Source organism: Juglans regia, chromosome 6 (genome assembly GCF_001411555.2).
Source record: "Juglans regia cultivar Chandler chromosome 6, Walnut 2.0, whole genome shotgun sequence".
Lineage (NCBI taxonomy): Eukaryota > Viridiplantae > Streptophyta > Magnoliopsida > Fagales > Juglandaceae > Juglans > Juglans regia.
In genome coordinates, this window is record NC_049906.1 from 21,788,880 (window position 1) to 21,814,142 (window position 25,263).

At 40.7% G+C, this 25,263-nt stretch overlaps 1 protein-coding gene across 1 annotated transcript in view; it reads left to right on the forward strand.

The window, feature by feature from the left end:
* The window catches only part of LOC108995866 (alpha-galactosidase-like), a 30,836-nt gene extending 20,735 nt beyond the window's left edge, over window positions 1–10,101 (forward strand). Inside the window, exons 10-15 of the mRNA XM_018971500.2 lie at window positions 7,270–7,334; window positions 7,466–7,548; window positions 8,733–8,823; window positions 8,911–8,960; window positions 9,648–9,788; window positions 9,889–10,101. Of these exons, the coding sequence (XP_018827045.2) occupies window positions 7,270–7,334; window positions 7,466–7,548; window positions 8,733–8,823; window positions 8,911–8,960; window positions 9,648–9,788; window positions 9,889–9,975 (517 nt within the window). The 3' untranslated portion in view covers window positions 9,976–10,101. The remainder of the gene's footprint in view (window positions 1–7,269; window positions 7,335–7,465; window positions 7,549–8,732; window positions 8,824–8,910; window positions 8,961–9,647; window positions 9,789–9,888) is intronic.
* Window positions 10,102–25,263: the final 15,162 nt, after the last annotated feature.

Here is a 25,263-nt window from a genome sequence, read left to right on the forward strand (position 1 = left end):
AAAATCTCATCTTTCCACAAGAGCCTTTACACAACATCCAAGGAATCACAATGATTATTACTATTTTCGTAACACGATCTGCGCTAACCTCAATCGACTCCTATGTTAAAACTCACAAACCTTAATTGAATTCTACAAGTTGGTAACCTATTAACCACTTCCAAAGTTAACCATCAATAAACATTTCCATCATCCAGACCTATTATCTCAAAATCAACAAGAATTATATCCTAATTCCGCACCACCAAAAGTTTAATCTCTAATTCCTTAAGATCAGCATAAAGTTTGAATCCTTAAATATAACACAACATAATACCATTGAGTACGAGGTAGCTCAACGCCTACTAACCAAAAAAACTCTCACCACATTTGGTAGAAAATTCTTTATCTCCAAAACCATGAACTATTACACACTTTCCTCAAACTCACCAAGAATTAATTCCTGGATCTGCACCAACTATTATCCTTAAATCTGCTATGGATCTAATCCCAAAACCTACCACTAAAACCTCGAATTAATAACAATTATTATCCAAACTGGACCAATACCTTCAATCCTCAAAGAAATAATTCCCTTAAAATTTCCTATATTAATAACTCAACTTCGATCAACCCCATTAATGGTCACAGATTAATCAGTCTCCAAAATAAATCAAGCTAACACTCCAAGCTTGCAGAATTAAAAATTTCAATCTCATTATAAATCAGTCCTTCAAATTGCAATTCTAAGATCTTAAATTATATAAGAATCAATTTCCGAAATCTGTAAGATCGATGAACTTATATCCAATAATAAAACAATTGACTCCCAAAGCTTTCAAAATCTAAACATTAAACGATAACAATCATTTCCGAAAATCTGCAAAACCTTAAACTTTTGGTGAAATTTCCGTAAGTCTATCTTTAAAGTTTGTTGAACTTACAATCTTCTATTCTAAAGCCTCGTGTCATACATTCATGAAATCGAAAATCTCAACTATCTTACTCCCCAAATAGATCACCCAGACTATGCCGTTCCTTTCAAACCTTGATATTATAAATGCACACCAAGTTCATAAAAGTTCAAGTTTATTCTGCTAAATATAACAAAAGCGTTCTCAGTCATACCATCATCCTGCCATAACTTAATCCTTAACCTGCTTTTCAGCTTCGAACGAAACGAACAAAACAAAATAAACTTAATAAATATAATAATATAATTTCAATTCAAATAAAATAAAATCAAACAAAACCAAATAAATTCAAGTTAAATAAAAATAATAATTTCCAATTAAACCTTTAAACTTTTCTGGTACTGCACATATGGTTTTACCCATTCTTAGTCATATCATTAATCAGCACATATAGTCATTCCTACCATCTAATATTGCAAACCCGACATCGCTCTAAACTCTCTTTCGTCTTTAGAAATCTAACCTCAAAAATCTAAACCTTAAATTAATCTTATAAAGATTATCTCCTATAGTCCACCAAGTAAGCTTGTCGGATCTAAAATCCCTAAACCTCAAAATCTCGAAACTCAATCATAAAGTCTGTAAAATCTAAACCTCAAATATCCACATAATCATCTCTTATTCTTTAAAATTCTACACCTCAAATCTGAAGTTTCTTCTTAAACCCACAGATATCTAAACCTCCAAGGTTTATAGTATGCAGAATCTCTAACCTGTCTCTGATACCATCTGTAACACACCGACCCCGAGGGTCCGGAGAGTTAACTCATAAAACCTGATAATCAACTCTAACAAGGCTAGAGTACTTCCAAATTCAAGAATTTATCCATTTTCCCAAACCTCAAATCTGACGTATATACTTCAATTAAATAAATCAAATAAACTCATCTATCCAATATTCAATCCAACAACCCAAGTAAAATCAACTCTTCTTCATGTCTCAAATAACAACTAGAAATAATATAACATTAACATAAGTATCCATAAACCGTCTAAATCCATTGAAGCAAACTTAAGAAAAATAATTAACCTCCAACACCAACACTAATATCATGAGATACCCAACAACAAAACAATGCTAATCTTCTCCAGAGACTCTAATACTGATCTTCAGCTGAGCCATCGATGTCATCTGAAATATTATGAAGATTAACGGGGTGAGTTATCAACAACTCAGTAAGCAGAGAGCATATACTAGCATGTAAACATGAGCATTTATAACATTTGATAAGCCGAACAAAACATTTACTTTCAGAATGCAGAAACAAAACTTTTACAAAACATTAGAGCGAAGTTTTCAGAAAATAAACTTATTCCAAAAAGAACTTCCGTTGGCATTTCCAAACTGAAACATTATAATTAAATCATCTCTTAGCATCACATCGGGACAATACCATGTTTAACCCCCGTGGTAGGGTTATAAACCACCATTATACCCGTGGCTGGGCCATATTCCATGTTTCACCCCCGTGGTAGGGTTATAAACCACCATTATACACGTGGCTGGGCCATTTTCCATGTTTCACCCCCGTAGTAGGGTTATAAACCACCATTATACCCGTGGCTGGGCCTTAACAGAAACAGAACGGATTTCATCGAAAATTCGGTTACAATCATATACAGAATCAGAACATCATGCCAAGATTCTCAGATGACACATCATATCAAAACAAAATACTGAAAAGCTTCAGATCATTTCACATGTTCGAGATAAACATAAACAAAATATTCTCATTTGTTCATAACAAAACTTCCAGATTTTCATATTCGCTCTTTACATAGTTCAGAAATAAAGTACACAAAACTAGCTCATGTCTACACCAGTCATGACAGAAAAACACTTTCCTTTGTATAGAATTTATGCATATGCAGAATAAACATTTGAGGTTGTTTTCAGATCATCTCTTTCAAAAATTAAACACATTTATTCTCAACGTCAACCTCCTTTCATTTATTTTATGTAAAACTAGTATATAAACCCCGCTTACCTGGACTTCTTAGCTTTTCAGAAATTTCTTCAAAAAATGTTGAGTCGACTAATAATCGTCACCTATAAAAAAATAATCACACAATTTCCGTAAGTTTTCAACCAATTACGGATTTCCATATTTAAGCCTAAGCTTCTAAAATAATCTATCTTAATTTCTCAAAACTTAAAAAATCCTCATAATCCCAAAGTATATCATTACTTCATAAAATCACCAATATCCACCACAACCCACGTCATACACAAAACACCAATATTTAAACCCGAACAGCCAACAAATCTCATAGTCTAAACCAATCATACTAACAACTCCATCACCCAATCCAATCAACCCCTTTACTCCTCGGACTCAGTCCGGCAAAACCAACCAGCAATTAAAATACAGTGTAATGTGCTAGTGCAAAAATACATTAAATTCACGAGAATTCTTTGAAAAAAAATACTTACATTGCTATATAATGATTTCCGAAGGATCACGAAACTGAAAAAGGCGACGTCTGAGCAACACCACAGTGTAAAATACACTGTGGCCGTGGGTCACAAATACCCACTTTTCAACGGAGACAAACGAAGACCCCAAAATGATAGGGTAGGGCCTAGAGAGGTCGGTGAAGCCAATGGTGGTGGTGGTTTGCCGTGGATGACGGCGCAAATGGTGGTTTAAGGTCAAAAACGTACAAATCGGAAATGGACTTGGTGGGGCTTCACCGGTGACGGATCGGAGCTGGGGTTGGGTCCAAAGGGTTGCCAAGAGGTCAGGGATGAAGTGGTAGGAAGATGGTGGCCAATGGTGGCGCGACGGCGGCGCGCGAAGGAGGTGAAGGCCGCGGCTTCAAGCCGTGCGTGGAGGCTAACGGTGGCTCGGATGGAAGTGAGGTTGGTAGGGTGAGGTCGCCGGCGGCAGGGGAACCAAATGGAGGGGGCGGTGTCGACCACGGCGGCTCGACGGCGGTGGGCTGGGTGGAGGCCGAAGTCGCACGGGGAGAGAGAGAGGGTCGGGCTCGCGCGGGAGAGAAAGAAACCGAAGGAAAAAGGAGAAAAGAAAAAAGAAGGAAAAGAAAAGGAGAGGAAAGAAAAAGAGGGGAAAAGAAATGAGGTCCAATCCTCATAACTTGGGTCACGAAAATGATCCAACGGAAACGATTTTAAAACCATAAGTTAAATAAAATAATTTAAACGTAATGGTAAAGTCAAATTGAAATAATTAAATCACCCAGTGATTAATTTAAATATTAAAAGCAATTTAAATGCATAACAATAAATAAATATCAAGAAAGCACACAATAAAATAATTTTCACCAATTTAACAAATTAAAATCATAGAAATAAACTCACTAAAAAAATCCAACCAATTTTAAAATAGAAGGATAAATTTTTGAATAAATAATAAAAATCCTTCAGTAAAAAAAAATTACACTAAAATACGGGGTGTTACAAAAGGTGTAAAGACATTCTTTTGGTGTGTATATATATATATATAAATATAGAATCATTCTTACCCAGTTTTTGCCTTGTCTCTTCTCTGCCCTTATCTTTCCTTTTAATTCTATGCATGTAAGTTGTTTGTCCTTGCTTTGGCGTGTGTTTGAGAGAAAGGTCGGGCAATAAAGTGACTTGTCCCACTTGTTGACTCTCGACGAGGACTAAGTGAGGTCGAGCAGACTGATGATTTGTCCCACCTGTTGACTCCACCCACCGTCTTCTAGGGCTCTTACATCTTTCCAGTCTCCAGGATCTCCCCCAATCCTGCCACATCTCTCTCCTTGGGTCCATTGAGTATTGGTTAGCGAGGCACTCCAGCTCCTCTCTCTTTTTGTTGAGGGTGAAACAATCATCAGTGTTGTGGGTCTCATTCACGTGGTAGGTGCAAAACCGACGGCTAGTCCGGTCATGGTTGTTGGCTCCCTAATTGTCTGTCATGTCTTCTTCCTGCACGCTGAAACTGGATCGTGCATGTCAGGGGTCATGCCCCTTAAGGTGCCAACTTCGTAGCACCTCCTATCTTACTACCTTCCTTTAACTTTTTTCGGGGCCTTTGCTCACCTCGACATATTGGACTTCCTGTCAGCCTACTCCATTTCAGTTTTCCTCGGGGTTGTCCATGAACTCCGGTAGCATCATGGGTGTCTTTCTAACCAACTCCGTCATGAACAAATTTCAAGGCCACACACCCCCCAGGAGTGCCACCAGAGAGATCTTCTCATCTTGGTCATCCGTCATCATGCATTCTTTGTTGAACTTGGCCAAGTACGCCTTCAGGCTCTCATCCTCCCACTACTTGACTATTAAGAAGTAGGCCCCCGAACGTCTCCTCCTACTTGCCATGAACTGCATCAGGAATTGCCTGGCCAACTCATAAAAAATGTAGATTGAACTAGGTTGCAGCACCCAAAACTAGCCTCTCGTAGCTCCCTTCAAGGTTAGCGGGAAAGCCCTGCAAGCTATCCCTCCGAGAAACCTGTGTAGAGTCATATGGGCCTTGGAGGTCTCCAAGTCAAGTCGAGGGGGTCTTTAGACCCGCCATACATCTCCATTTGTGGAACTCGAAAATTTTGAGGCAGTGAGGAGGCCATCACCTCCGCACTGTAGGGAAAACCGTGCTAGTGAGTAGCCAGCCGACCGACAACGAAGCTCCCATCCTCTTTGCCATTTCCTCATACTTATCTATGAGGTTGCGCAGCTCGCGGTTCATCTTCTTCCTTTCTTCCTTGATGGCGTCTACCTAGCCGGTGCTCCAAGACTCTCTATGTTCGTTTTGACTCAGCCCCACATCATCTTTCACCTCAATGTTCTTCCTCTTTACAGACTCATTTTCCCAGCAAAGATTCTCCAATGCCTTCGCCATCTTCCTCATGTGCTCCTCCATTTATGCAAACCTTCCTTCCATGTTTGTCGATGAAACTTCCTATCCGCAGGTTATTTGTGAACGCGTTGTAGCCAGCATATGAAGGACACATTATTTTGAGGATCCCACAAACGGCGCCACTGTTGACAACGTGTTTCGCACCTCGAATACTAGGCTCAGATACCTGTAACACAGATAAGGTGGGGGCTCGGGTTGTGGGTAACCTTTGATGCCTAAGTCAGTTTTCTTCTTCTTTAGGGAGTATTTTAGTAAGCGAAAGAGCATAATTCTCTATTTTGACCTAGAGTTTGGCTTTTATATGGCTAGCCAAGGTGGTTGCCCATATCCTGTGTCAGAGGTACCTGTCTTTCATACGGGATGTTGCAATGCTGCCTCTAACGGGGCGTAGCCTTCTTAGGTCACATCCTTGCAGTAGGTTAGTGGGCGTGGACACTCCCCTTGCATTCTTGTCAGGGATAGAGGGTCATGTTGCTCACACTATCGGGGGCAGGGTGCCTTATTATGACCCCTATATGTGCGTGTGTCAGTCCCTTTGATGACATTGCCCTTTCATGGAGGGCGATGTCAAGAACGTCGACATCTCATGATTTGACGCTGGCTTCTCTACCACCCACGCTTTGGTCATTTCCTTTTCCTTCCCCGGGCCATAGGCCTTTATTCTTCATGTTGCCCATGGGGGGTGGGGGCTATTCGTGTGCTTCGTGGGCCTTCAGTAAGGATTCGGCCTGGCCGAGAGGGGCGCAGGTATCTCTCCTAATCAGGGCCACTCTGGTGGGGGATTTTACATCCCTTCCAGCCATCTTTTTTCTTTTCTTTAAAGCACTTCTTCCCCTCATATTAATTCAGATTCTAAACTTCTTTTGCTATAACGAGGTTTGATTAATAGAGTTAGTTGATGTAAACCAATTCTAAAGATCTTTATTATTGAAGGAATTTTTCTTGATGGCTATGTATAGGACCTCTAAACACAAGATTGTAAGAACTCTTCAAATAATCAATATAATCCTAACTTAAATGTAGTGTTATAAATCGTGCTCGTCTTTGAAGAATAGTAATTATTACATAGTCTCGAAATACGGATACAATGGTACTCTCAACCTATCATTCAATGTTGTGTCCTAAAAAATGAATGCTTATACAATCAATTTTGATGTTGTGGGATGGTGCGATAGGTTGGGAGTAACACGTCATCCGAATTTCAAGACTATCTAATAATTTTCATATGATAACAACATTCATAATTTTTTTTCTTTTCTTCATCCCTCTATTTTTAATTTACATATATAAAACCCATAGCTTCATTCCTACTTTTGAGGAAAAAAAAGGTTTAGGAGCTAGAAAAAATGCTTTCCATAGCCCCATTTACACACATTTTGTCCATTTGTTTCAAGACCTAAAAAACAAAATGAGTTCAGTCTTATATATTAATCACTCAAGGAAATGTTTTTCTTCCTTTTAATTAGCATGATATCTCGTGCGGATAAAAACGACAAATGGGCATCTTATGCTGCACCTGGTGGATGGAATGGTAATGAACCACTACTTCATCTTCTTCTTTGTACTCATGTATATGTATGAATCAATATTCATCAGTAATTATTATTTAAATTATCAAACAAACAGATATTAATTGATGATCTGTTAATTAATGGGTGTCAGATCCAGATATGCTTGAAGTTGGAAATGGTGGAATGACAACAGAGGAGTATCGTGCACACTTTAGCATATGGGCATTAGTTAAGGTACATGTATTGTTGATCTTTTTCCAAGTTTTCAAATGATCATGCATTCAGTCACACATACATTCATACGTCCGAATTTTCATTGATTATACTTCTTCAATCTTGTTGAATTACAAGATAATATCCTGAGTTTTCTGCAAATCAAAGGTCTTTTGCTCTAATTCCCCTTCTTCATATAACAAAAAACATACCCAAAATAATGGTCTCTCCTTTTTTTCTCTCTCTCTCTCTGTGTCAAAAGAATAGAGAATTCCCAATTCACTAAACTTATATGTGTCCACCATAAAATATCCATAGAGAATTATTGAAATTACTATCTCATTAATTTTTCTACATCTTAACCCTTAATTTAATTACTAAATAAGCAATTTCATAACTTTTATTTAGTGTTGTGGAAATGGAAAATAAATTTAGTAACATATTTTTAATTCAATTGGAATTCCGGGGGGGATTACTAACATAATATATCGCACAATATTTTTAATTTATTTTTTTTTGGGGGGAGGGGGGTTTTGCCCCTGAATCCGCCAGCACATCCCAGCTGCGGGACTCCCCGTCATGTTTCATGGTGCAGGGGCGAATCCATGGTCCATCACCACCATCCACCGCCCACTCACGGCTGTCCCAGTTGGACAAAACACAAAAACAAATTAAAATCCAACACAAAATACCATAACACAACAATGAAAAAGTTACAAAATACAAATCAAATCCATAACAATACACATCGAATTGAAATGACGGAACAACAAGAAAAAAACAACAAAACTAGCAAAACAAAAACCTAAATACAATACACAATACATATTGACTACGAGAGGGAGAGAGGGTCTAGGAGACTAAGAAGAAGAGGAGAGAAGGAGCTGAGGAGGAGGATGAGAAGAAGAGGACACAGGCCGCGCCTCTGTGGTGATTGTAAGGGGGACAGAGGTGCGGAGGGGGCAAGCCTATGACCCAGCCAGCCCCTCGCCCCCCGCACCCTATTTTCCTTACAAGCTGGGGCCCGCCCCCTCATGCGTCACCTAGGCAGTGGATTTGGGGTGGTGGGTGGCAGAGCAAACTCTATATTTGATTTTGTTATAAATAAGAAATTTTGCCGGTGAATAAATAACAAGTTCCAAGTTATTTTTTCTTAAAACAAAATATTATAGAACTTGTATTTAATCAATATTTCATGTGCATAGGCTCCATTATTGATTGGGTGCGACGTTAGAGCAATGGATGATGTGACATTCGAGTTGCTAAGCAACGAGGAAGTTATTGCCGTTAATCAAGGTAAATAAGAAATAATGCTCTTCCATTGAAATTAGGAAGAAAAAGTATGTTTGAAACTATTTATCATTAGCATTTGTTCCTGCACAGATAAACTTGGAGCTCAAGGAAAAAAAGTTAAAAAAGATGGTGATCTTGAGGTCAGTTTTTGTCATCTTATATTAAATATATATTGAATCCATGCTTTGCAATTAATTCAAACACTGCTTAGTTGAGGTTTGAAGTTTAATATTATAAAATAGATTTAACGTATCACTTGAACTCATGTCAGTTTGGAAGTTTATTTTTATAAAGTTTCTTTGTGATTGTGAAATCTCTTTGGAAAAAACTCTTGGTCTTTGTCTAATCTTAGATGTTTTCACTTTTTTAGGACGGTGCTTTTAAATAATTATATTTGAAGACATTTACACCATACACCACAAACCACACACCACACACCACAAACCATCCACATGGCATAATTTGATTTGGAAGAAAAATTTTAAAATTTGAATTTTACAAATTAAATTATGTCATGTGGATAATGTGCGGTATAAACGATTTCAAATATGAGAAATGATATTTGCAGTCATTGAGTGTACAAATACCGCTCAATCCATTTTAAACAAGTGCTTAAATAGGGGATCCAAATGAAAAAAAAAAATTAATTTTTTAATAGTGGACCACACTCTTTTTTAAAAGGATTGCATAGCACTTACATATTTCACGATTGTATCTAACATTACTCTTCAAATATATAGGAAAAAATCTCATCTTGCAAAATTAAATGCTAGATTAATAGAGCCATCAATATTTCTTCAATACTAATCTACAAATAAAAAGTGTAGGTTTGGGCAGGTCCTCTCAGTAATAAGAAGGTAGCAGTAGTTCTTTGGAACAAAGGCCCATCAAAAGCTACAGTTACTGCTTATTGGTCTGATATAAGCCTCGAATCAACAACCGTTGTTAGTGCACGAGATTTGTGGGCGGTAAGTTTTTAATCCCCCTTTTAGGGGCAGTAAGATATAATTCAAGTAAGAGATTGTCTTGTTCTTTTCCAAGAATCAACAAGTTGTTTGAATTGTGCAGCATTCAACGCAATCAGCTGTGCAGGGACAACTCTCTGTTGTTCTTGAGTCCCATGCTTGTCAAATGTATGTCCTAACTCCCCAGTGAAGGGAAGGCTTCAAATTCGGTATAACCAAACAATATTTTTAATTTCTATTGTTCCAATTATCTTTGTTTAAATAAAAGTAAGTGACTAAAAGTAAGACCCGAACAAGGGTATTGTTGCTTATTAAATTCCTTTGCATTCTCAGCCTCTCAAGAGATTATATATATATATATAATTTATTCCTATATATTAATATTCTAATATATATCTAAAATGTATGAATGCATGTTGAACTTAATAATATAAGTATAACAACCTTTATAATTAAATATATAACAAGTAACTCAATTACTTATGCCTAGTCATTTATGCCTAAATATTGAAAATAATCCATAGTTTTATAAGTTTTTTTTTTTTTTATGACAAAATTCATTCGTTCATTGAAAAGGGGATTACAAGCGTTTGTCAACCCAGATAATCTAAGAAATTACTTCTGGAAAAGACTCCCACCATAAACTAATATCCTCCACATTCCAAACAAGTTTTGCTAAACTATGTGCTACTTCATTACCGAAGCGACATGTATGTTGAATCTTGCAATTAGTAAATGTCTTCATCAACACTTGTGTTTCTTTGATGAGTTATGAGCAGGGACCACGATTCTTCTTCCTCCTGAATCTAACTCACCATTAGTAGTGAATCACTTTCTAGAATTAGCTCATGAATGCCCATATGCAAACATAGTTGTAAGCCTCAAACCATTGCCCCGAAAGATGAAGCATCCCGCTAGCAGAAAAAGGCGTGGGGCCACCCGACCAAGCAAACCATCAGGACGAAGAGGCCATGGGCAATTGAGGCGCAAATGCAGCGCCTATAGGTTCGCCATCTCTATGGGGAACCTCCCCGCTAGAAGGGAGGACTTGATCGGCCCCTCCTTCCAAATTGAGAGGTGGAGGAGCTTCCCTGCCATAAGGAACCTCCCCTATGGGGAATCTCTATGGGGTACCTCCCCGCTAGAAGGGAGGACTTGATTCATCCCTTCTTCTGAATTGAGGGTGGAGGAGCTTCCCAGCCAGAGGGAGAGTCAGCCCCCTCGTAGAAGGACGAGGCATTGAAAGCCAAGGTAACAGATGGAAGAGTCTCTGCATCTAGAGGTAGGGATTGAGGAGCATAAAGGGATCTGAAGCCGAACCTCAGTCAAGTTCTGTGCTTGGAGGTCATCTCAGGACAATCCTTAAGGATCAAGCGGAGGATCGGGAGTCTCCCCACTTGATATATTGAATACAACAGATAGAAGGGAAGTGCCATGGTCGTCCCTACGAAGCATCTTCTCACCAGTAGCACACACCTCGGCCACGTCATCCAAGACCAAATACGTGTCCTCCATACGGTCAAAAGGCACGTATGTAAAGTGATCCGCAGAGCCCTCTCGCGTAGGCTCCGGGAATACTGGTGCAGCTCCACACCAATATCTCATTCCTCCTCTGGAAAACCTAGAGCCTCAGCCATGTGACTGGGAAGGACGGGGCAGTACTGGTTGACTCTTGTGTGCCGGACTAAGAAGATTCAACCTCCAGGATTAAGGCCAAATCAGCTCTAACCTTCCTCATAACTTCTTCCAAACGGCCCCCAGGGGTCGAAGCCAGTCGAGCAAGCACATTGCTTTTTTAAGGCAGTGGAGCCTACCGTTGGCCACTGGCTAACGGTGTCAAACCATTGCCCCCATGGAACAATGAGGATTGTCCATGAAAGGGATCAGAAATATCTCCAAAACATGACTCACTAGAAGATTTGCCCTCGTCATGGACCTAGTTGTCCACATGGGGGTTTCTTTCCCATCTACTCTAGCCGAATGGAAGGCTCTCTCTTCTGCCCATGAGAACTGGCCAAATCCCTCAAAAAGAGGCGCTCGTGGTGTGAGAACGAGAAGGCATCACCAAAAATCGGTCAATATTCTCCCGGGTAAGGATGCGTCAGTATGGCCCTCCTTGGGATTCTGGTCCACCCAAAGATAGACTTGTCGAAGGCAGTCTTTCTCCCAGGAAGAAGGCGCCCATGGTCTTCGATAACCGTTTTCCACATTGCTTGAATAGGAAACTCTTGATGGTGGGCTTCTCCCTCTTGAAATTCTCAACCAGTGCCTGACACAAAAAAGAACCTTTTTTGCCAATCTTTAAAGTGGGACTAGCGGGGTTCAATGTATACCACCCTACTCATGGGCCGTGAGCAGAAACTACACAGATTATCCCCAAAACAATGAATACCATGACAGTAGAGGAATTCTCGTCGGTTAAAGTTGGGGTATTCCTCACCTATGGGCTCCAAGACTCAGCACCACACGATGAAACAAGCTAGCAATATCCTACAGGTATTTGGATGAAGCTGGGCTAGAGTCCCCAAATAATCTAAGATGTCCCTAATTGGATGGCAAAATGGAAGGCGTAACCCCATTTGGAACAAGAGTACAAAAAGGGCCAACTTTCCAGAGAAACCTTCTGGGGTCTATGGCCCCACAGCCAGGATCGGGCAACTCCAGAACAAACGAGTTAGGAACTCTATACGAGCGTCGCAAGGAATCCAAGTTGGTCTAGGCAATCACGGAGGATCAACGACAACCCTCGAAGTCATTTGGACGGTAAGAGCCATTGCTTCCAGTCCTCTGGGATGGACCTTGGGAATGAGAGAAATAGGAAGCGCGAGAACCAAAACAAGAAGTGTTGCGCATAGCCACAAGGAGAGGAGAGAAAGACGAGGACGAAAGAAAGAAAGAAAGCAAAGGCTAGGGTTCAGAGGAGAGCATGATGGCGAGGGTTGATTAAGGCCTTAGGAAGAAAGGACAGCAACATGAAACACAATTCAACAAAAAGATAGACTTAAATAAGGGCTACGGTGGCCAAACAATTCCTAAGCGAGAGCGTATTGGCATCACTGGCGCAGGTACCGAACTGACGAATCTCGCTATATCCACTACACGATAGGATGTGGGACTAAACCGACGCAAAACACTCATGTGACAGGAATTTGCAGCTAACTGGAAGGACAAATGGGCTCTCACCCAGGTGGGTCAAGCCCACACCCATGGTAACCATTGAATTGAAAAGGGGAAAGCCCATGGTTATGAATCAAGGCTTCCAAGGTATTAGACGGGTCAGTGTTCTGGATCGTATTAGGAAAGTGAGACAAAGCATCAATGAACATGCCCCAAACCAGAAAATCAACAAGAAACCATGTCATATTAAATGAATCGATATGAAATCACAAGCAAGGCAACTCAGAAAAAGACCCTGTCCCTGACAGGGAGCCCAAGGAGTGGCCACACCTCACCATCTATTCCTGGAAATACGGAGCAAGGTCCTAACGAGAGCAGCCAAATTAAATGTGATGGCATGGCACCTCGCACAAGAGACAGACAACCCAAGCACAAAAGAAAAGTAGAGGCTCTACCTCAAGCGGGGAATATAAGGCTATAACACAAGTAAAATTTTAGGCTCTAGCTGATAAGTTCTTCCCCTAACTCTCCCCAAGCGATATACTAACTTAACCATCGAAGGTACCCCAGGGACTCCAAGCCCCATCACCTTTCTAATTGCACGTACGAGAAGGTTTGGCGGGTATTATGAAAAATGTCCCTAACAATAACTATATATAAAAATCAAATCTCGATAATTTGCTATACACATGCAGAGATAAAGTTCTAAAAATACAACTTAACATAGGTTTCATATTTCTGACGACAATGTTTCATGGATATATATTCATCCATTATTATTTTTATAATGAAATCTTTAGAATTTGAATTCTTCATAAAAGCTATCAAGTGATCTTTCGTAAGCTCATATTTCATCCTAGTATGTAAGCTAATTTATCAAGTTTAATGTCAAATCTAGATATTTTGGTGTTATATTAAGCATATAATGCTACAATTGAGATTTTAAATAAATTTGTTCTTGCTCAATGAAGTCTAGGAGATAAAACTTATAAATTATTTCTCATACAGATCATCAAACTTAAATATTTTTCTTGAATTTATTTTCACTCTAAGTTCCGTAGTAAGAAGCCTAATATTGTATAATAAAAGACCTTCGGGTACAAATAATATCAGAAACTTAACTTTAATTTAATTTTGGAGGGGCTACATCATAGAAAATAGGTCTTATATAGAAATGATAAATAAAAAAATTGCACTATGGGAAAACAATTTGGAGAGGCATTTGTATATAGAAATTTTAAAAAAATTTGGAGAGCATATGAGAATTATAAATTTTTGGGAGGGTCATTATATATATATATATGAAAAAACAATATAGGATATATTTTGAATTTAAAAAAAAAAAATTGGCGGGCAGGGTGCCTCCAGAAAGTGGGAAAGAAAAGAGGGAGAGATGAGAAAATTTGTTTGTTGTATTGATTTTTCATAATGGAGAGAATCCTCATACACTAAAGCCTTATATCTCTAACTTCTAACAAACTATCGGAATAAAAAAGAAGGTTATTGTGCTCAGGAAATAAGCAAAATGACAAAAGCTCAACATGGGCTTAACAAGACTCACTTAACTGGACAATCTAATGGGCCAAGCCCTTACGAATACAAACATAACCCAGTACCCTTCTTTATTGAACTCAACACTATAAAATAAGATAAAAAGGCTTAAGTATCCAAGCCCATCGGCCCGTGTTTGATGAGAATCCTAGATCCCTTAAGCTGTTCTTTCCCAACAAAATTCCATCTCTTCACTACCGCCAGCCTTACTCCTCCTCTGTTGTTGTCGTCCTCTATTGTTGTCGTCCTCTGTTGTTGTCGGCACCCCGGTCGCCTCACACGGTTTTGCCATATAACAAAGCCCCCTCTCAAAATACCTTGACCGCAAGGTGTGGGAACGTCATCTTCAACCTGTAGAAACTGTCCCACATCACATCTTCCTTGCTCTAGCCTTGCCATTGCACTAATACTTCTACCACAGGCCGGTTGTTGAGAGGAAGAACATGTCGAGCCAAAACTTCCCTCTGGTTCTCCCAAATGCATATTGAGTTGGGAGATATGAAAGACCAGATGGATCTGGGTCATTGGTGGCAACTTCAACTTGTAGGCCACTTCCCCCACCCTATTGTCCACCTGAAATGGCCTATAGAATTGCGGTTATAGCTTCAAATTTCAGTGTTGTGTGACCGACATCTGACGGTAAGGTTGGAGTCTTAGAACGACCCAATCTCCCATGGCAAAGCTTTGTTCTTTCCTCTTCAAATTAGCATACTTTACCATATGTCTTGTGCTCTGTGCAAATTGTGGCGGAGTAGCTGTATCATTAGATCTCTAGATTGTAGCTTATGCTCGTGTGGTACTCAGTATATAGGAAGTCAACCTAGGAGGAGGATACTCGTATAAAGCCTCAAAAGGCGTCAACTTTGTGGAGGTATGCCGAGTGGTATTGTACCACCACTTGGCCAGAGGCACCCACTTCACCCAAACCCTTGGCCTATCCCCTATGACACACCTTAAATAGGTTTCAAGGAATTTGTTCAAAGCCTCAAACTGCCCATCAATCTGGGGATGATAGGTTGTATTGAACTCCTTGGGCCCTAAACAGCTCTTTCCAAAAAGTACTAGTAAAGGTAATGTATCTGTCTGATACAATGGACTGAGGTAGCCCATGTAGCTTGAACACATATTTCACCAACAGTTGAGCCACTAATTCAGCTATGTAAGGATGCCCCAATGGAACAAAGTGATTGTACTTAGTTAAGCGATCTACAACTACCCAGAGAGTGCTGAAACCATTAGAGCTCGGTAACCCTTCAATAAAGTCCATGGTTATGTGAGTCCATGGCTGAGAGGGTATAGGGAGGGGTTGTAACAAGCCACTAGGAAATGAATCATCTGTTTTTTGCTGCTAACACACATTACGCCCTCTTATAAAGGCCCTTACTTCGGATTTCATCCCTGGCCAATAGAATTCCTTCTTGACCCTGTTAATGGTTTTATCCACCCCTGAATGTCCACCCCATGGACTCCCAAGTAAGAACTGAAAAAGCTTATTTTTTAGTGTTTAACTGTTTGCAATATAGATTTGTCCCTTGTAGTACAATAATCCTTCCCTCAAGAAGTAATGCAGTGATAACTGGTTATCTTGACACTTGGATATTAGCTCCTATAACTTAGGGTCCTTCTCATACCCTTCTTGCTTGATCTCATCCAACTATTCTAAAGAAGGTACTGCCAATAAAGCTAGGGAAACTTCCTCATCCTTTACTAATCTGGCCAAAGCATCCACCACCTTCACAATGAAGTTGTATCCAAACAACTTGCTCAACCATTTTTGCTACATGGGGGTTCCATTTTTTGGTCCAGGAGGTATTTAGGTTGTGGTGATCAGTTTTAACCAAAAAAGACCTACCAAAAGGTATGGTCTCCACTTCTGGATAGTAACCAGAGCATATAATTCCTTCTCGTATGTGGATAGTAAAAGGGCCTTGCCCTTAAGGGCTGACTGTAGACTGAAATGGACCTACCTTGTTGCATTAGCACAACCCCACCCCTTCTCTGAGGCATCGCACTCAATTACAAATGACTTCGAAAAGTTTGGAAGAGTCAGCATAGGAGGCTAGTCAGGGCCTCTTTAAGTCCTGGAAATGCTATCTCTACAGATTCATTCCATTGGAAGTTGTTTTTCTTCAGTAATGCAGTCAGGCCAGAAGCAATAACCCCATAATCCTTAATAAACCTCATGTAGTGGCTTGTGAGGCCTAAAAAACCCCTTAGAGATTTTATAGTCCTCGGGTGTGGCCACTCAACCGTGGCCCTTAACTTATCTGGGTCAACTCTTACCCCCTGTCCAAAAATGACTTGGCCTAAATAACCTATCTTTTGACAACCAAACCTACACTTAGACCTCTTAGTATATAGCTGGTGCTTCCTTAGCATCTCCAAGGTGAGTTTTAAGTGTTGGATGTGCTCTTTTTCATCCATGCTATAGATCAAAATGTCATTAAAAAAAAAAAAGCAACTCTTCTTAGGAATGGCCTGAAAACTTCATTCATTGGGCTTCGAAACGTGGATGGTGCATTGGTCAGCCCGAAGGGTATGACTAGAAACTCGTAGTGGCCTTCATGAGTCTGAAAGGTCATTTTATGATCCTCAGGCCATACTCTAATCTAGTGATACCTAGACCGTAGGTCCAAGTTTGAAAACAACTTCGATCCACTCAATTCATCCAACAGTCCTCCACTACTGGAATGGGAAACATGTCTTTAACAGGTAATCCACACACATCCTCCACGAACCATCGACCTTTCTTACCAACAAAATGGGAGAGGAATACATGCTTTGACTGGGTTGAATTACCCCAGAACTGAGCAGCTCCTTTATAATTTCTTCTATTTTGTCCTTTTGAAAATAGGGATACCTATATGGCCTTACATACATTGGTTGAGACCCAAGAAGCAAGTTAATGGAGTGATCTTGGGCTCTAGAAGGAGGAAGCCCCTTGGGCTCTTGAAAGACATCATCATATTGATCTAATAATTCTTTTATGGGCTCGGTGTAAGGCAATTCACTGGTAGTCTCTTCCTCATTTATTAATTGCAGAATTAGCCCTTTCTTCTCTAAATGGTTCATTTTGTTGCAAGGGCTTTCTTCCAATAATTGAGTGGACATCATTCCTTGCAATGTGATACTCTACTCTTGGAAGGTAAACTGCATGGTAAGTCTCTTAATTGGCTAATAATTGGCTAGGAGATGGGCCTCTGGTGGAGGATCATTTGGTGGTTGGGATGCGGGTTTGAAGGTGCATTCAGTGCTGGATGAAACGGGGTGGGATTTGGTGTTATTAAGGTCTCTTGTTGCAGAAAATATGGAGGAAAAAATATTGCAGGCGGGCTTATGTTTAAATGAAAGAAAGGATAAGTGTGTCTAGGTGCATTCCATGGATGGAGAATTCACCACGAAGTCGGCCTAGCATTTGACTCAAAACCAAAGGACTATTTGTCCATGTGGAGGTGACTATGGCAGGATTACGTGCCGAAAAAAATGTCTTTCATGTGTTGAGGGCTCGACGGAAAACATTGCCTGTGGATGAGGTGATCCAACAGCTTGGAATCTCGATTGTTTCAAAATGTTGTTGTTGTGTTGAACCCCAAGTTGAGACTTTAAATCATGTTCTTTGGGAAGGGGAGGGGCGACTAGAATTTGGAATTATTTTGCTACTATTTGTTGGCTACGGTTGCCACGAATTCGGAACTGGGAAGGAGTGATGAATTTCTGGTGGGGTCGTGCGACTGGTTCCTCTCAGGTTGGCTAGCTTCGTGGGGTCAATCCAATTATTATTTCATGGACTCTTTGGAGGTTCCAATGTACAGCTCGGATGGAAAATATGCAATATGATTGGAGGAGTATCATTCGTGTTGTGAAAGTAATGCTAATGGACATCACTAGTAGGCTGTGGCATTTCAGAAAAATGGGAGATAATCATTTAATTGTATTGCAGGAATTAGTGAAGGGGAAAGAGGTAGTAGTTTCTAGTGACGAAATAGAGAAAATTTCTAGCGAAGAGCGAGTGAATATTGACATGAAAATGGTGGAGGAGCCCTGTGAGGAGGAGGAGGTGGTAGAGCAACCTTCAATCCAAATGCTGCGGGAGGTTGAGGCTGTTCGAGGGGTTGGTCCTGATATGGACTTGATTCTAGTTGATGCTTATAAATCGCCGCGTAGTGGGGGTCGTGGTCAAGCTGAGATGGTCTCTGCGGTGCTTGATATGGAGTGTCATCTACAGCCAGTTACGGTAGAAGAGCCACCAGATTCGTATGGTACTGATGTGGTAGAGGAAGCGAATGTTCTTGATTTGGCCAAAAATAAAGGATATGATTCTGACTCTGTTTCGCAACAGAGTGAAGGTAGCAAAAAAAAAAATATTGTGCTTCGGCAATCTCAGCGGGTGTCCTCCAGGCTCAATAAACTTAATCTATGACTGAGTCCATCATTGCATGGAATATAAGGGGGTTGGGAAGTTCTCAACGTGTGATGCGTAGTTTGATTCGGAGAAATAATGGAGATATTGTTGCTCTTTTTGAGCCTTTTGTGAGAGTAGATAAGCTTCAGCGTTTAGTTAGTTCATTGGGTTTTGATGGTTTTTATTCTAACGAGGGTGCAGGGGGCAAAATCTGGATTTTGTGGAGAACGCCATATGATTTTGAAGTTGTTAGTGTGTCAACGCAGATGGTTACGAGGTGGTTTGTGTTAGATGGGACACGGACATTGGTTTCTTTCATTTACGCTAAATGTACTCAGCTGGATCGAAGAGAGTTATGGGAGCAGCTGGTTGGTTGTAGGGCTGCTGGAGATCCATGGATTGTTATGGGGGATTTTAACATTATATGAGAGGACCGGGAACGTGTGGGGGGTTGTCCCCGAGCTGCTCAAGCTATGGATGATTTTAATTTGTGTATTGATCAATGTGGTCTAGTTGAGCTGAATTATCATGGTAATCCTCTCTCATGGTGTAATGGGCAGGAGGGGGTTGCACGAAAGTGGGCGAGGCTTGACCGCGTGCTTATGAATGTGGCATTCTCGGATCGTTTTAATTTGGCGCAGATGGAGTACATTAAACGCAAGACATCGGACCATAGTCCTATGGTGATTCGTTTAACCCTTGTTAATACGAGGTACCGGCCTTCTCTGTTCCGGTTCCAAAAAATGTGGTGTTCTTATGGTTCATTTCAAAAGTTGGTAGAGGAGACATGGAAATAGCCTACGGTGGGATCGGGAATGGTTAAACTGGCTGCAAAATTGAAGCGTCTTAAGATGGAGCTGCGGATATGGAATAAATCGGTTTTTGGGAGAGTGGATACTAATATACAGGAGCTAGAAGCGAGGATGGCAGTACTGGAAGCCCAATTGCAGTCCGGTTTCTCGGAAGAAATTGAAGCCGAGTATATAGTCACTAAATTGGAAATTGATAATTGGGAGAAGAGGGAGGAGAGTCGTCTAGCCCAATTAGCAAAGAACAAGTGGTTAAAAGAAGGTGATCAGAATTCCAAGTTTTTTCATGCGGTTGTTTCACAGCATAGGCGTGGTTCGGTTATTTCGCAGATAAGTTTGGCAGATGGGACTATGTTGGATTCAGCAGAGAAGGTGCACTTGGGGGCGGTGGAATATTTCACTAATTTCCTTACAAATATGCCGCAAACTGTACATGCAGATCTTTCTCCTCTTGTGGGACTGGAAATTTCCGAGGAAGATAATTCCAGTTTGTGCCGTAGGCCTTCGGAAGAGGAAGTGAAGGAGGCTGTTTTCTCGATTCCAGAACATAGTAGCCCTGGTCCGGATGGGTATGGTTCTTCTTTTTATATTTCTTGTTGGCATATTGTGAAAGAAGAGGTGGTCGAGGCCGCAAGGGATTTTTTGCAGGTTCTCTGTTACCAAGGTTCTATACTTCGTCTTATATTGTTTTAATTCCGAAAGTGTTGGATCCTAAGAGTTTTGAGAAATTCAGGCCAATAAGTCTTTGTTCTGTGGCTTATAAGATTTTTTCAAAAATCTTGGTGAAGTGGTTGACGGGTTTTCTGCCTAGATTAATTTTGGCTGAACAGGGGGCATTTATTCCGGGTCGTAGTATTTTTGAAAACACAACTCTTGCTCAAGAAATGGTTCATGCTTTGAAGAGGAGGACAATTGGAGGTAATGTGATGGTAAAGTTGGATATGGCAAAGGCATATGATAGGGTGCATTGAGATTTTTTATTAAATGTTCTGTCTAGCTTTGGCTTTTCAGAAAAATTTTGTAGCTTGGTGAAGGAATGTGTGGCGTCTCCTTGGTATTCTTTGATGATGAATGGGACTTATAAAGGTTTTTTCAAGTCCAAGAGAGGCCTAAGACAAGGTGACCATTTGTCGCCTTATTTATTTATTTTGATGCAAGAAGTGTTCTCAAGGCTTCTTCGGATGATATATGCGGATGATATTCTGATCTGTTATATGGGAAGTATTATCATCCTAGAGGGGCACCATTGGTGTCTCATCTGTTATATTCGGATGATATTCTGATTTTTTTGAATGGCGAAAAACGATCTCTAAGACGGCTGGGGCATACTTTAGCCTGTTACAAGCGTTGGTCTGGCCAACGGGTTAGTAAATAGAAGTCGGCAATTTTTTCCTCGCCAAAAATTAGTGCTGCGAGGCAGCGTGGGTTGGTACGTCTTACGGGGTTTGCATCTGGGAGTTTTCCTGTTATGTATTTGGGGGTGCCTCTGATTTGTGGACGTTTAAAAGTTGTTCACCTTGATCACTTGGTTGCAAAATTTTGGGCTAAGGTGGCGAGGTGGAAGGCAAGGCTTCTGTTGCAAGGGGGGCGTTTGGTGCTACTTAAACATGTTCTTACTAGTATGGCTGTGATGAATGTCCCTCAAGTTGTGCTTAAAAGAATTAATTCAATTCTAACCTCGTTTTTTTGGGGAGAGAAGAATGGGAGAGCAAACATGAAGTGGTGTGCGTGGTCTCGGATAAGCAAGCCAACGGAAGAGGGTGGGTTGGGTTTAAGGAATTTTCTGGAAATTCAAAAAGCGATGCTTATGAAATTGGCTTGGCATATTTTGTCGGGGGAGTCATTGTGGACTCGGTTCATGGCTTCGAAGTACAGCAGAGGACAGCATGCTTCGTTGATGGTAGCTACAAACAGTAGTTCGAGAATTTGGAGATCGATCGTTGCTGTTATGTAGGATGTATGTGAGGCGTCCAAGGTTCGAGTGAGAGAGGGGAATTCATCTTTCTGGTTTGATAGGTGGTTTTCAAATGGCATTTTGTGCATTTTGGTGGGGGTAGTTGATACACCTTCATTAAAAATTAAAGATGTATGGGTTGGGAATAATTGGGACGGTGACAGGCTTCAGCAGCTTATTGGTGAGGAGTTGGTGGAGGAGGTGATGAGGGAAATTGGTGCAGGGCGTACTGGGCAAGATATCTTGATATGGAAACCTGCTGCGGGGGGAGAGTTTACAATAGCTAGCGCATGGGAGTTAATCCGTGTGAGAGGAGTTTATCATGGTTGGATGGATTAGATATGGAGTAAATATTTGCCAAAGAAAATATCAGTTTGTATGTGGAGGGCACGATTTAATTTATTAGTAACGGACACTATGGTGCAGACCCGTGGAGTTGTTATGGCTTCAAAGTGTAACTGCTGTCATCTTCCACAGACTGAGACTCTAGATCATGTGCTTGCTACTGGGGAGATTGCAGAGCAGGTTTGGCGTTGTGCTTCACTAGCGTTGGGCATTGGTGTACAATCCAGGACCTGGGCACACCGAGTGGAAGCTTGGATGGAGTGTGCTAAACGAGGAACGCAGAAGGGTATTTTAGTGGGTCTGTTACCAAGTGTTATTACTTGGAAGTTATGGCATCGACGCTGTCAAGCTAGGATGGAGGGAGTTCAATCCAGTGCTATGGAAGTTTGGAGAGCTGTTCGGATATGGCTGGGTATTTTGGCTAATGGTTTGCATGCCAAGAAGGTCTCTAAAGTTGATGCACAGGTCTTGAAGGCTTTGGATATGAATATCCCGGAATAGGTAGCACGTAATCCATTGCAGGTTGCTTGGTTGAAACCACCTATGGGATGGTGGAAATTAAATGTGGATGGAAGTTGTCATGGTAATCCAGGGAATTGTGGTGGGGGTGGTGTTTTGCGGGACCATAGGGGGCGGATGATGGCAGGTTTTTCTGCTCATTACGGTTTTGGAACGAATAATGAGGCTGAGTTGAGAGCTTTACTTCAAGGGGTCCGGCTTTGTAAAGAGATGAATTGTCTCAATGTTATTTTCGAGTGTGATTCTAAGGTTGTGGTGGATGGGGTGAAGAAGCGAGGTTGTAATTTATGGTATCTTTGGGATTATTGGGATGATCTCCTTCAAGAATTAGATGGAGTTCAATTCGTAGTGATGCATCAATTTAGAGAAGGTAACAAAGCGGCGGATTTTTTGGCAAGGAAAGGTGAGGAGGGTCTCACTAGGAGGTTCTTACCTGGTGAGTGCATACCGAGGCTATTGAGGGGCATTATTAGGTTAGATGCTTTGGGATGTCCTTCCTTAAGGAAGTAATGGTCTCATATTTTCTTGGGTTTTTTTTTCCATGGTTTTCGGGCATTGGGTTTGTTTTGTTTTATTTTGGTGTTGGATAATTTTTGTTTGTTCCACGGTATTCCTCCGCCATAAATGAGGTTGTTCTTTAATAAAATTGGGACAGGGCTGCGTTTAGTGGCATCCAGCTCTTATTCAAAAAAAAAAGAAAGTATTGCAGGAATTAAATTGCCCCATTGTACCAGTTTGTGCGAAAAATGTTGAGGCTGATTAAATGGACGGCGCCGGATGTGGGGAGGTTTAAGCTGAATGTGGATGGTGGGTCTTGTGGGAATCCGGGGATGTCAGGCAGTGGAGGTGTTATTCGGGATTCACAAGGAAGAGTTTTGGCCAGTTTTGCACATTTTTATGGCCAAGCAACGAACACAATTGTGGAGTGTCGTGCTTTACTTGATGGGTTACGGTTGTGTCGCTTGCTTGGGTTGAGGGATTTTTTGGTGGAGGCCAATTCTAGTGTAGTGGTTGGATGGTTGTCTTCGGGTATTTGCAAGTATTGGTTTTTATGGGATTTCTGGGAAGAAGTGAAGGACCTTGTTTGTTTGCTAAAGGTTCGGTTTCAACATAATTTTAGAGAAGCTAATATGGTTGTGGATTTTCTGGCTAAAGAAGGTACTAAAAGGAGGATTTCAAATTTTAGTGGAGAAGATTTTGTGCAAGGAAAACTTCGGGCTTTAGTTCATTTGGATAAATTGGGGATTCCTTATATTCGATCTTGATGTAATTTTTATTTCGAGTCACATTGTATTCATGGTTGTTCCTCCGCCTCAGTGGGGGTTTTTATAATAAGAGGCTTAGACCTCGTTTTGTTAAAAACAAAACAAACAAAAACAGATACAAAGTCTCTTAAAATTCCATGACACAGTGCCTAGAGTTTGTAACCACTGGACCCCCAAAATCATATCACAATCGACTAATTCCAATATGAACACATCCAAGTTGAATTGATACCCCTGGATGTTTAGCTTCACTCCCTTGCTCTTCCCCTCAATACACAAATGTTCACCTTTCGCCAATCTAACCTTCACCTTGTCATCTTCAGAACTAGGAACCTAAGACTTTCTAGCCACTGCAAAATCTAAAAAATTAAGAGTGCTACCCAAATAAATCAAAATAACTACCCACTGGCCAGCGACCTTCCCTTTGACTATCATAGTCTTAGGGTTGTTAGAAAACCCTATCAAGGCATGGAGGGAGATCTCCGGGCTAGAACTTATTTAAGGGAATTCAACTATCTCTTTTCCCATATCCCTTTGTGGTAGCTGGTTATTCCCCTCTACTTCATCCCCTTCATCATCATCCATCATAAACAGCTTAGGATTATTACACTTATGCCCCGGATTCCATTTGGAATCGCAATAATAGCATAGCCCCTTTCCTGTCTCTTTCTTTCATTTGGTTGGGATTGATCTTTTTGAACTGGCACTATGGCCTTACTAGTGTTATGTCCTCTTGAGTATTACCCCCATTGACAAGACCAGATTCCACATAACCAGTAGATGGAACTCATAACCCCTTTCTACTAACCTTGACATGTTCTTCCTGAATTTTCGCCAAGCTATAAGCTATTAAGAGATCTGGGGGATTGAATATCTAGACCGACAATCTAATTTCATCCTTCAACCCACTCAAAAAACAACTCAACTTGTGGGGATCAAATAGCCTTCAGTTTCTAGTGTTTTAAGCTAGGATTAAGTCAACATCATCAGTCTATTCAACCCATCTTGCAATTGATGCATCCTAGTTCCTTTAGCCATGGTGGAATGCAGCTACCAAGGATGACCAACTCTGGTACCAATTGTTATACGCTTGAGTGATAGTGATAGAAAAGCTCACTTCAAGGGTTAGTGCCTCCAGAAGGTGGGAAAGAAAAGAGAGGGATGAGGAAATTTGTTTGTTGTATTGCTTTTTCATAATGAAGAGAATCTTCATTCACTGACACCTTATACCTCTAACTTGTAACAAACTATCGGAATAAAAGAGAAAGCTACAATGCTCAGAAAATAAGCAAAATGACAGACGCCGGACATGGGCTTAACAAGACTCACTTAACTGAACGATCTAATGGGCCAAGCCCTTATGGATACAAACATAACCCAATACCCTTCTTTATTGGACTCAACACTGTAAAGGGAAAAAAAGGCTTAAGAACCCAAGCCCATCGGCCCATGGTTGATGAGAACCCTAGATCCCTTAAGTTGTTTTTTCCCGACAGAACTCCATCTCTTCACTACC